Genomic DNA, 12,391 nt, shown 5'->3' on the forward strand with positions numbered 1-12,391 from the left:
AGGCCTCTGAATTCTGAAGGTAGCTAGCTGCTCTGATGATCCACCTGGTTCAAAGATGCCCCCTCCTATAGATGGTTGGAGTTGAAACTTAAGGTCTCATGCTTTGTGCAAAATCCTTATTATTTGGAATTACCCAAATGTTCCCTTTCATCATCTGCATATTGGTTTCAAAATCAAGATAGTAAATTCTGAAATATAAGATGCAAAATTAATCACCAAGAAATACAAGTTGTTCAATGATGTACATATCCATCAGTTATATATACTTCATTAGAGTTATCAATAGAAGCATGAACCAAGCCCAAGCAGATAACCAAATATGAGCCACACATTAGAGTTATCATCGCAAGCAAATACAACCCATAAGAATGAAGATAATTTGGCAATACATATAAAAAAATAACAATTTGGCAAACCTTATTGGCCAAGTGTTGTTTCACTTTAGTAGCCTACCTGGTTCTTTTATTTACTGGCTGTGGTTTCTGTGTTGTTTTGAATTCAGTGGTTTATAGAAAAACGTAAGAGGTCTCTGTTTGAAGCTCTTGAGAAGATTTAAACTGGTAAGAATTACTGTTGAACAGGGGAAGAAAGAAAAGCTTCTTGACTTGTGATGTTTCTGTTCCTCTTTCAAGAAACTCGGTTTTCCTTTTCCATTTAGTAATTTTCCACTTGGACCTGTGTGGTTGGTGCATCAATCACAATCACAATACAGAAACTCTGTTTCTGTTGTTCTTTCTTGATTCTCAGTAATAGAAACAATACAGAATAAAGAGAAATTAGTTTATATATAAAGAGGTGTTCCTTTAATAAGATCAATACAAATTTCTGAAGGATAAAGAGATTGTTCAGTGGAAAAAGAAGAAAGGTTTCCAATTAGGAGATGTGATGTCTAACTAAATAGTGAATAACTCCAATGATTTCAAAATTAATGTTTGCCCATCTGGTTGACCATTTCTTGCTTGGGTACATGGTATTTCACTTTCCCAATCCACACTTGACCTAGACTATTGGATCCCTTCTTCCATGGCTCCACCAATCTGTTGCTAGCAACAATTCCTAGGTGCAAGTTGTTCTCCTGCATAAAATAAAGGACAGAAATTATTGTGTTGAAAAATTAAAAAAGGATATAGAAATTTTGGGGCCCGACATTTTTTTGTACATGAATAAAAGACAAATAGAAAACACAAATTTTGTATCAATAAATATCATATTAAATTAACTTTATCCATATTAGATTAATTTCCAACTAGAAAAGAACTCTCTTCTAAGCTCTGCTTATGTTTCCAAAAAATAACATAACACAACGGACTAGGAAAAAGCATAGGTACAATTCTAAGAAGAATAAGGATATTATCCAACACAAAATAACTTTTCCTCTGAACTTATCCTTCTATAATATAAAGAAACCCAATGAATGAGTCCAAAGGACAAAAGGCAATACAAATAAGAAGCCTTAAATAATAAAACAATGTAACTTTTCCTCTGAAATTACCTTTTCGGGGCATTCATAATCTCATAGTAAAAGACAGAGAAGCTGAGGATGAGACCTACACAGATGGAATGAGTTGAGGGAATATTTATTATTTTATATTTGTTGTTTGAAGCAGCCTGATAAATGACAATTTGAAAGCCAAAAAAATGAAATATTCAAAGATTATAAGACAAGAATTTACAAGGTAATAAATGAAATCCCTGTGAAAATGTATTTAGCAATTGTGTGAGGGAGAAGAAAGAACCAGGTAACCATTCAATGATTGTTTAGTAGATCTAATTTCATAGGCCTGCAAGATAAACAATTAATCATGTTAGAGAGAGTGATAGGCAAGGAGAATAAGCTTATCCACATTCAATAGGAGAAGGAAGAAATATGAGAAGTTGGTTATGCCATGAATTTATTTAGGAGTAGAAGCATTAATTGAATTGAATTAATTAATGCTTGAAATTTTGATAGATTCATTTTTCTATAATGTTGTTGCTTATTTGTAAAAGCCATTCTCAGATAGGTATGTAATTTCTTCATCTTCTCTTCTAACACCAAAAGAAAGAAAAAGCTCAATCCCATCTTCTTCCTTATTGTCTATGACTATTTAATTACTCTCTCTCTCTCTCTCTCTCTCTCTCTCTCTCTCTGCAATCTATAGAGCATAATGCGGAGATACAACCTATCAAAACAAATTATAGAACAAAACCAATCAAAACAAATAATGATCTGTTCATCAAAGATATCTTACATAGTTTTTAACTTTTCAAATTTTTATAATTATAAGAGGTTCTGTTTTATACATCTACAGTCTATTTGTAGGTGCATAGATCTTTCTGTAAACAGACAACCATCTCAATATAGAAGGAGATTCCTAAGTTCATAAGAAGCCTAATTGCCAGTTCACTTCTTGAAAACCAAATCAATAAATGTGCATAAAATTTTATAAATGGAAATGCATTCGATATGATAAATAAGGTGATCATTAAACTATGGATATATATCAAGTCTTGGCATCTCAAACGGAACAAGAAAACATAATATACACATATGCATATGTCACAGAGATAACATAAAAGCCATACTCACCTGTGGCTAGCAGGCACTCAAGGGGGTGAAAATCTATGCAGGTAATTTGTCCTTCGTGGAAAGTAAATGTAGAAGCTTTCCAGTTGTTGGATCCCATACTTGTTTAGATAGTTTTAGAAGTTGTTACTTATAGTTTTATTTATTTATTTATTTTTGGGGGGGTTGGGGGGAAGGGGGAGGGGTATATCAATGGCTTTATGGTTACCTTCACAACATCATCTAGTCCACCAGAAACAACCCAACGGCCATCAGGAGTGAATCTAATGGTACTAATTCCTCGAGTATGGCCCTTGTATATGTGGATGCATCCCTTCTTTCTAATGTCCCAAATCTTTATATTAGCATTCATAAGAACCAGATGCAAAGAACTAACCAAATGGATGGAATTCAATGGCAGTGCAATTAATTCTGTGTCCAGTAAGGGTGCGAACGACTACACTTCAACAAGAATCATAAAACAAATTAGAAAATGCCAAAAATTCCCCAAATACAAGCTTTAGTTTTAAAAGTAAAGGAAATGCCATGTGAAGGCCCTAATCAACAAAATTAATGAGTTAGATTTGGGATGCAAGCAATTAGGTTCCCAAGCCCAACTGAGACCAAACAACAGGATTATTTTCAGGTGCCTCCTTGAGTCATTAACTTATGCATTCCATTACAGTGCATGTGTCATGAGTTCCAATTTTCAAGTGCCATATCTTGGCACTTAAACTACTTAACAAGTTGTGCCACCAACTGTTTAGCAAGTGTTTTTCAACTTAAAACAATCAATGGAGTGAAAAGAATACTACTTACTCTTTGCTTCCTCCAAATCCCACAGCTTTATTGCACCAGTAGAAGCTCCTGTAACCACCAAAACCTCCGTTGAATCAAAAGCTACACATTCAACTGGACTTGTGTGACCAGACATGCTCTGCATATTTACACAAAAAAGAAGAGTGATATCCTGTCACAGCACGTAATGGTGTACCTAAACGTTGGGTCTCCTTGCCAAATTAGATAAAGTTGCAGACAAGGAAAAGTTATAGGATTAACATTAACATGCAATTAAAAAGAAAAAAATAAGTGGAGCTGATGAAAAAAACAAAAGAAAATAAGTGGCAAGTTTAAGTCCATGAAAGAATTATCCTTTGGTTAATTAAACCGTGTCTATTTCAATTCGGTTCGATAGAACCAAAACTACAAAGCAAGATATATAAAAAAATGAAAGCCACCCTGCTAAACCAAGTAACATTCTCTTCGTGTTAAAATCTTAACTAACAGAAACCCTAAGTTTTGACAAAGGCATCTGGCTCGGTTGCGAAAGCCAAAAAACAAGAGCAGTCGTGGGGTGGATTTAAGAGTTCTGCCTCTAAAAGCAAGACTTGATTCAGAGAGTCTGTTTCTGCTTTTCCTTTTTGAAACCTTTGGAACTCCAAAATGAGGGAAGGTGTATAATCGCTTTATTGTTCGAGTTTTTATCAGCTGAACGAATTCCTGTCAATGGGAGATGGCTCTGCGATTGGGTCGAGAATCAGAATCCGATCTACTGGCTTTGGATAAACCTATTTCCGATTCTAAGCTCCGGAGGCAGTTCTCCAGAACTTCCCGAGGAGAAAATTCGTCCAATCGCTCCTTCTCCATGGCTAAAGATAAGGTCTAGGAAGATGAATGCATCGCATGATAAAAGTAATAAAATGAAATCAAGAAAATGTGATTCAAGACATCTGAGATATAAGGAATTGAGTCCTTCACCTTGAGCAGAAATAGAGACGGGAAGCAGAGCCACTGAAATTTTATCTTCACCCAGAAATAGAGACGGTAACGACACCAGTGCCGTTACCGTTTTCACTATGGAGATAAACCCCATTCAAATAATAAATCACCAAACACGCCATTAAAAAGAGGGAAAGTAGAGGCTGAAGGCTCTAGAGCAGCTTCCATGAATTCTCAGACGAGGGAGAGGAAGGATGGATAAAGAAAAAGAGGGAGAGAAATGAAGAGAAAGCAGCGGTGGCAAAATAGATAGACAAGATGGGGAGAGCGGGAAGAAAGGAGAGAATGGGATACGTGTGTATCATGCAAGGAGATGGAGGCTAAAATCATGGCAGAGAGGAGGATAAGAAACAATCTGGGATCGATCTCTTCATCTCACCATGGCGAAAGCGAGCCCTCGTCCTTGAGCAATTCAGGTTGGGGCTAAGGTTTCAATATCTATAGAATGGTCCTATGGCAGTGTTGATGGTGGCGAGTAGTCGAAGAACAGAAGTAGAGGCGAATTGAATTCAGTTCTGAAATCAGGAGAGAGAGAGAGAGAACGCGAGGTGAGCACCGAGGAGAGAAGTGGAGAAATAGAGTGACACGCGTTATACATGCAAACGGAGGGAAAGAGATTTGTCTCTCATGCATTGCTTTAATATACATAAGATAAGATAAACCTTTGCAAACTTCTGGCTAGGTTCAATATCAAATGAAATGGTAGAGGTTTTAGACATAAAATTTGTGTTTTTGTTTGATTTTCTTTATTCATTGGAGATTGGAGAAAGGAGTGGGTAATTTTCATATTTTAAGACAAGGAAGTCATTCATGTCGAGGAAATGAAATAAGAATAATAATAATAAAAAAAAAAAAAGCTTTTTTCTATGCCAATGACATAATTCTTATTATTTAAACTGGTTTCTTTTAATTTGGAGAAATTGAGGTATTTTTAGTCCATAAGGATTAGGATTTAAGAGAAAAGGGTGAGGAAAAGAAATAAGTTTAGGTGGACATTTTGATAATTTAATGCATTCCATTATTGATTTAATGGTTAAGGGTATTTGTGGCAAAGTGAAAGTTTAGGAGGTCTTTGTCGCAAATGAAAGTTTAAAGGGCTCTTTGTTGCAAATTACAAAGTATGAAGGGATCTTTGTGTTTATCAAAAATAAAATTGCTAAAACCTCCCCTAAAGCTTTGATTGTTGTTGAAACCTCCCCTGAAGTTTAGCACCTCTATGAACTTTCATAGTTGCATGTTGATCCCTTTTGTTGGAATCTTCTATAAAGAGGCATGGAAATGTCCAAAATGCCCATACAGTTTGCTTTTGACCAAAATGTTTACAAATTTTCTCACATGAATTGTTAGCCCAAACCCTTTCACTCTTTTATGAAGTTGATTTATTTTCCAAATTTTCTCTTCATATCAATCATTCAAAGACAAAGCTGCAACTTTAAATTCTCCATTTTTTTTGTAGAAAACAACCTCAACAATACCTCTTTTTAGAAGATTCTAACAAAGAAGATCTACTTGCAAATTGTAATTGTATCAGAGTTTTTAGGGAGGTGATTGCAAATTTGCGATTATCAAACTTGGAGAGAGATTTCAGCAAGGTAAAAAATTTAAATAGAAGTTTCAACAATTTACCCCAAAATTAGAATGCTGATAAGAAACCGGAAACCACGAGTTCAGATCAGTGCCCCACAATCATGAGTTTGGATTTGCTCTCACAGAGCGCACCTCACAGCACTTTCCTGCCGTGCATAGGAAACATCTCCCATGATTAAAAATTTACAATTTAATATATTCCAGGAACACGGCTAAAACAAGGTGTGAAGTAGGTGTGAGGCACGAATTGGAATCTATTTCTCACATAGGGCGCCTCACATCGACCTCACATGCACATCTCACCTCACACGCACATCCTATCATGCATTAGGATGGTAGGATATTCTAAATGCACGGTGGATGTGCCTGTGAGGCGCCCATGTGGGAGGGGCAGATCCCGTTCCGTGTGAGGCGTTCTCCGGTCTCGTGAGACACGTTTTGTGAGGGCAGATTCAAACTCCACGATCACATCTCAACATGCATTGGAAGCATCTTTCGTACTTATCATGGGCAGATGTTTCCAAAACACGGTTGGAGTGAACTACAAGGGGCGCTCTATGGGGCGATGATGCAAAATTCGGAAAAGACTACATTCGGGAGATTCTGAAAAGAGTGATGTTTTGGCGTTTCAGAAATTACACAGATAAACACCAGCATCACAACCATCACCACCACCTTCGACGCGGAGGCATCCAATTCCAGGACAGACAGTATAGAACACATGTGAAGAAGTGGATTTTAGATTAGGAACAGGGAAGGGCAACCGAGGAAGAGACCATGAAGACGTATATCAGAATCAAGAATCCGATATGTACGGTCCAGTTCCTCTTGAGCTTAACAAAATAGCTCAGGGGAGGCTGCTGGAATTGAATCTCAAAGTCGTCCGTCTCGTCTGCCAGCCCGCTGTTCCTCCTCATCTTGATCTGTTTCAATCTCTCCGCCGCTAGCCGCAGTGTCAGCTTGTGGCACCGCCGCTGGTACTTGAGCCCATTGATGCAGCGGAGAGTCTGAGCCACCGAGACATAGAAGATGAGATGGGCCATGGTGAGGAGGCCGATGGGGACCCAGCAGTGGCGACACTGTAGCCTGGGCGAGTGGACCAGGGCAATGGAGACCAGGCCTAGGAAGAGGAAGAAGAACTGGAAGAGCTTCCAAAGCTCCTTCTTTTCGAGATCGACGGCTCGATTCTTCTCCAAGGTTTTTTCGAAGTGGAGCTTGATGGTGGTGTTTAGGGCTTGTAGGGCTGTTTCCTTTTGGACCGCTGGGTGTTCATAGCCCATCATTGCTAACTGCATGCCGAGTCCTGGCCCCTGACCTCCTCCTTCCCAGTTACCACCCAACAAGTGCGGTGGAATGATGCAGAGAAGAGACAAGATGGAGCAGAGATGGCTCCTGAGTCGTTTGGGTTTTGAGTGATTTTCCTCCGTGTTAGCTGAAGGTGTTTTGGGGGCCCTGAATACCTATGAGTTGAATCCGTTGCAGGATATCCCTAATTCAAGTAAACCTTCCAGCGTTTCAAGGGCAAGACAGTAGTTACATTCTATTAACATGCTGATGCCAAGTTCTATTTGGGGTTTCCAACTAATTGGTACTCACTATCTATTGAGTGGTGGGGAAAGGTTTCCTACCATTCACGGACCAATATTGTGTTTGTACAAGTTAGATAGGATCAAGTTAATAGGTATTCTGTTTCTTTGTTTTGAATCTCTCTCTCTAATTTATACTCTAAAGCCGTGAGCGGGTTTGGCATGCATGATTCCAGCTCCCTCCTTGTAGATGTCCTAAGTTCTCACTGTATTTTTTTTTTTTTCTGTTCCCTAATGAATTACTTGGTTTACATGGAATCCAATGAGTTACCCAAGTTCTTTCTTTCATTTCTTTTTGTGATTTTATTGGTCAACTCTTCATATTTTTTACTACTTCAGTTTTTTTTTTTTTTTTTTTTTTCAAAATTTATCATTGGTTATTTACTTGGTCAAATTATTGATCCCCCGATTTACAAATTTTGTCATTGTTTGTAATAGTGACAGGTGGAGAAATCTGATAAAACACAAGGGGAGGGTACATGTATCATAGGTGGGAGTTTTGCAAGATAAAAATTAAGGGTAAATTTCTGAAACCTCCCCTGAAGTTTCTGATCCTTCCTTCCAATACAATGGTAAGTGATCCCCTCTAGTAGAATCTTCAAAAAAGGCATGAAATTGTTCACAATAGCCATGTAATTACTATTGAGGCTGGTTTCTATTGGAAAAAAAATAGTACAAACTTTATAAACAACAAAAACAAAGAGAATTTATTCAGTTTTTACCTTTGAGTGATTGATCTGAAGGGCAAATTTGGAAAATAAATCAATTTCAGAAAAGAAATTAGAAAGGTTTTGGTTAGTGATTCATATGAAGAGAAAATTTGAAAAACAAACATTTTTGTTAAAAGTAATTGCATGGGTATTTTGGACATTTTCATGCAGTTTTTAGAAAATTCTACGGGAGGGGAATCTACTTGCAATTATGCTAGAAAGTTCAAGGGAGATGATTGCAAATACCAAACCTCAAGGGAAGTTTCAGTAACAACCAGAAATTCAAGGGAGGTTTCAGCAATCTACTCTAAAATCAAAAAAGGTAAATAAAAATTTGTGAGGTAGTGTAAATCATAATTTTCACTATTAGTTTAGATTAAAGTTTAGTCTCGTGTATTTCTTCTTGTCCAGAGAAGACCAAGTAGGAGATTAATGAAAACCAATAAGAGACTGGACATTACATTAATAGCCCAATAAAATAATGAAAATACTATTGACCATTCTCATTGCTAGTGAAGAAAAAAAAAAGCAGTTTTGCTCTAAAAATAGCTTTTCTTCTTTTGAGGTATTTTTATCAAATGCCATGTAAATAGCCCACAAATATTAGTAAACTTGTAGGGATTTGTATGATGCATGGGATTTGTCAAGGGAAAGTGAAATTACAGAAATTGATAACTATTATAAAGAAGGAATGCAATGTTGCTTAAAACAATTAATCTTTATTTTAATAATTTGTTACAAAAATAATTTTATAATTTGGATTACTTCATAAAATAATTATTTTTTCTATATAATCTATTAGTGTTCTATTTTATTCCTTTTACTTTATTAATGATTAAATATTACAACTTTTTGTAAATATTACTTAAATAATAAAATAGTTAAATATTAATAAATATATAAAATTAAGTTGTAGTCATAATTAAATTAATCTATAGATTAATTTTTATTAAATTAATAGGTTTTAACTATTTTAGATAAAAATTATTAATATTGAAGTAAAAGAAGCTATGAGAGATGGTTTACCCCATTATGTAATCTAATGAACAAAATAAATTAAATAAAATAAATTAAAGGGAAATTTTCTTAAACTAACCGACAAATTGAACTGTTAAAAACCACACCTACTATTTCTGACAATTCTACCACGTGGCGTAATTTTTTTTAAATTCAATACTGCCCTTCGTTCCACTTATATGTAATCCGGGTAGGAATCACCGCCTGTGAGCGGGACTGTTACCCCCGGCTGTAACAAGGACCAACCCATCTCTCGTCTGTTATCTTATCCCTCCCTTTATCTCTATCTCTCCATCCACTCCGTCGATGAGGATCAGAACGCGGTGGCTCTGATCTCCCCCTTGCAGAAGACAACCACCATCACCTTCATCCACCCTCCGATTCAGCACCTACTCCATCCCTCCAATGACCCAAGCTAGAGTATCGACAACGCTCTGATCTGTAGCTCACCATGACTGAGATCGAAGTGTTGTCTCTTCTCTCTGTTTCTCTTTTCTTTTTTTTCATCAAATTTTATTCGAAATCTGCATCGGCTTTTCCTATGCCGTCAATGATCTAAACCTGTGGAGTGAAGAACTGCGTTCAAATTAAACCTCTGCATCTGGACTGGTACGAGTGGTAGCAGAAACAGTAAATGTGAGTATCAAGCTGCACCGATCTCCAGTTGCAGCAGCAGTCGGTGAACACTGAGACCGCGGTGCTTGCCAGCGGGTTGACCCATCTTCTGATCAATCTGAATCCATCTTCTCTCTTTATTAGTTATCTTTCCTAGCGATTCAAATATCTAGATCAATCTGGATCAATCTTCTGATTTTCATAAATATACTGAAGGCAAGACTGTTGGGCAGAGATCCTCTATTAGCTCCCCTTACAAATTGAGTATTATTACCTCAAACTGTTAATTCCATGAAGGGGAGAATGGCTTGTATAGAGTTTGGAGATGCTGCCCCATAGTTCAAATCAAGATTGTGGAGCTGTTCCTTGAAGAAGTCGAGGTGTGTTGTTAATTCCACCAAAGCAGAAGATGATGCAGATGGTTGCCTCAGTCAGATATTTCATCCCCTGTGACAATGCAATCCAACGGATAGGCCTTGACCCACAATGCATAGAGCTCATCCACATTAGGCATGATGAGTCTACACTCTGCTTATCAAGAGTAGCTGTGTTCAGACCTACATTATCAACAACACACGGGTTGTGTTCTTAAACAAGAGTCCTCAGCACAGGACTGAAAAGGGGGTCGCCAACACTTGTGAGGTCTGCGAGCGTTAGCCTCCTCAGGTTGTGTTCTTAAACGAGCGTCCTCAGCCCAAGACTGAAAAAGGGGGTCACCAACACTTGCGAGGTCTAGGAGCGTAGCCTCCTCAATTCTTTCCGATTTTCTATTCTGTTCTCTTAGTGGAGGGAAAATTTTTGAAAATTTGAGAAATAGTAAAGGGCAAAAGGGACATTTCATCCTTCCCATCAATTGTTAGAAGCACTAGGGGTGGTTTAATACAATATGTAAATAGTGAGGATAAAGTTAGGGGCCGTTTGGAAAGTCTTTTTCAAAAGATCTTTTGGAAGCGCTGACAATCAAAAGACAGTGAGTTTTTGCATTAAGATCGTGACAGGTTGAGGACCATTTGGTTAAGGCATGTCTTTCTACACGTCTTTACGTGTGAACACGAGTTGAAAAGAAAAACGAAAAACTCCAAAAATCGCCAAAAACGGGCTTTGCACGTCTTTTCGCTGCAACATCTTTTGGCAGCTAGATTTGAGTCTAATAAAAAATTATTATTTTATGTATATATAGTATAACTATGTATTTATATAGATATTATGTATAATTATATAAAATTTATAATTGATAAATTTAATATTTTTGTATACATATATATTTAAAAAATAGTTTTTTAAAACTTTTTAAATTTTTTTGGTCATTTTAAACACAATAAGATAGTAGTGAATTAAATCCAAACTTGACCTAATAATTGGATGCAAATGCGGATTTAGAGATTTCATAATCAAATGCAGATGCATATGTAATTGGATGATCCAATCTAAATCCGATCCATTTACAACCCTATTGTCCATATTATGTATGGGTTTGGTGCAGATCTGAGCTAGACCTAGCTCAGAAGAAAATAGTTGCTTGATCTCAAAAATGTGTAGGTCTAACAAGGTTAGGCTAAATTATAAATGATCATCCCTAAGTAGATGGAGTTTTATGACATTTCTAATTGTTGCATTATTTGTTTTATTATTTTAATTAATTTTTATAAGGAACACAAATGATTTATTTTATTACTTTTAATAAGATTTTTACTTTTTATTATTAATTTTAATTATTCTATTAATATTAATTATTTTTAAAAATAATTAAAATGCATATTTTAATAATTAACTTTTGTTAATTTCTTAATTATTAATAGTTGTTAAAGTTGCTAAAACTTAATATTTTCATTAACATTAATAGATTTAGTTACTAGGTTTCAAATTATAATCTTTGGCAATTAACCAATTAAATAGAATTTGAATATGAATCAAATAAATGGAATTTGGATGAGAGTAAACTTCTTTCTTTTTGAAATACAATAAGCTAATAACGGAAAAATCCTATAGAAATGTGCTAAAATAGGTTAATGATGGAAGGGGTAGGACCTGTCATATTCTCTTTCTCATCTTTTTAGGTGATTTAACTATTTATTATATTTTTACTAAATAATTTTTAAATTGTAATTTGTTTATGGGTTGGATTGGGCCCAAACTAATCTTGGAATTTGTGAGCCTACAGGCTAGACTAAAATGATCACCCCTAAGCAAATTACTTTTGGTTTATTAGATTAATAAGGAGAGATGAGAGAATAAAATAAAAAATAAAAAAAAATGAAACAAAGCATTAGTAGAGTAAGTTATTAGAGGAGAGAGAGTTAATGGAATGACTAATAAAGAAAGATGATCCTTTTTTTTTATGAGAAGAGATAATCAAAGGAGTTAATGAGAAAGAAAAGAGAGAGTTAATGGTGAGTTACTGAGGAAAGACGAAAGTCTTTAAGATTTAAAGTTGATTAGCTAGTTGAATTATTTTGTTCAATTTAAAAAAAAAACACAAAATAGATAAATGGTAAGCAAGAAATGAAAGACATGCTGACATGGCAGGCCAGTTTCAATATATAGATATAGAT

General features: G+C 35.8%; 1 protein-coding gene across 11 annotated transcripts; it reads right to left on the minus strand.

Annotated features, from left to right (window-relative positions):
* Positions 1–766: 766 nt before the first annotated feature.
* LOC104599894 (uncharacterized) lies at positions 767–7,350 on the minus strand. Of its 11 annotated transcripts, none has more exons than XR_002022798.2 (6): positions 4,304–4,719; positions 3,365–3,482; positions 2,943–3,002; positions 1,674–1,781; positions 1,493–1,547; positions 767–1,075 (listed from the first exon to the last, which is right to left on the minus strand). XR_002022798.2 is itself a non-coding variant. In XM_088888719.1 (6 exons), the coding sequence occupies exon 1, from the start codon at positions 7,204–7,206 to the stop codon at positions 6,655–6,657; it is 552 nt and encodes a 183-aa protein (XP_088744845.1). In that variant the 5' UTR covers positions 7,207–7,347; the 3' UTR covers positions 767–1,075; positions 1,493–1,547; positions 1,674–1,781; positions 2,943–3,002; positions 3,365–3,412; positions 6,551–6,654. The 11 variants fall into 11 exon arrangements, 8 of the variants coding, with proteins under 8 accessions (XP_088744845.1, XP_088744844.1, XP_088744849.1 ...); XM_088888719.1 differs by lacking the exon at positions 4,304–4,719 and adding an exon at positions 6,551–7,347 and having other exon boundaries at positions 3,365–3,412; XM_088888718.1 differs by lacking the exon at positions 4,304–4,719 and adding an exon at positions 6,551–7,347.
* Positions 7,351–12,391: the final 5,041 nt, after the last annotated feature.

Source organism: Nelumbo nucifera, chromosome 5 (assembly GCF_055504915.1).
Source record: "Nelumbo nucifera cultivar China Antique chromosome 5, China Antique-T2T, whole genome shotgun sequence".
NCBI classification, from domain to species: Eukaryota; Viridiplantae; Streptophyta; class Magnoliopsida; order Proteales; family Nelumbonaceae; genus Nelumbo; species Nelumbo nucifera.

Excerpts from the sequence above, each read along its gene's own strand:
- LOC104599894 (XM_088888725.1), bottom strand. The coding sequence starts at position 7,206 with ATGCAGTTAGCAATGATGGGCTATGAACACCCAGCGGTCCAAAAGGAA.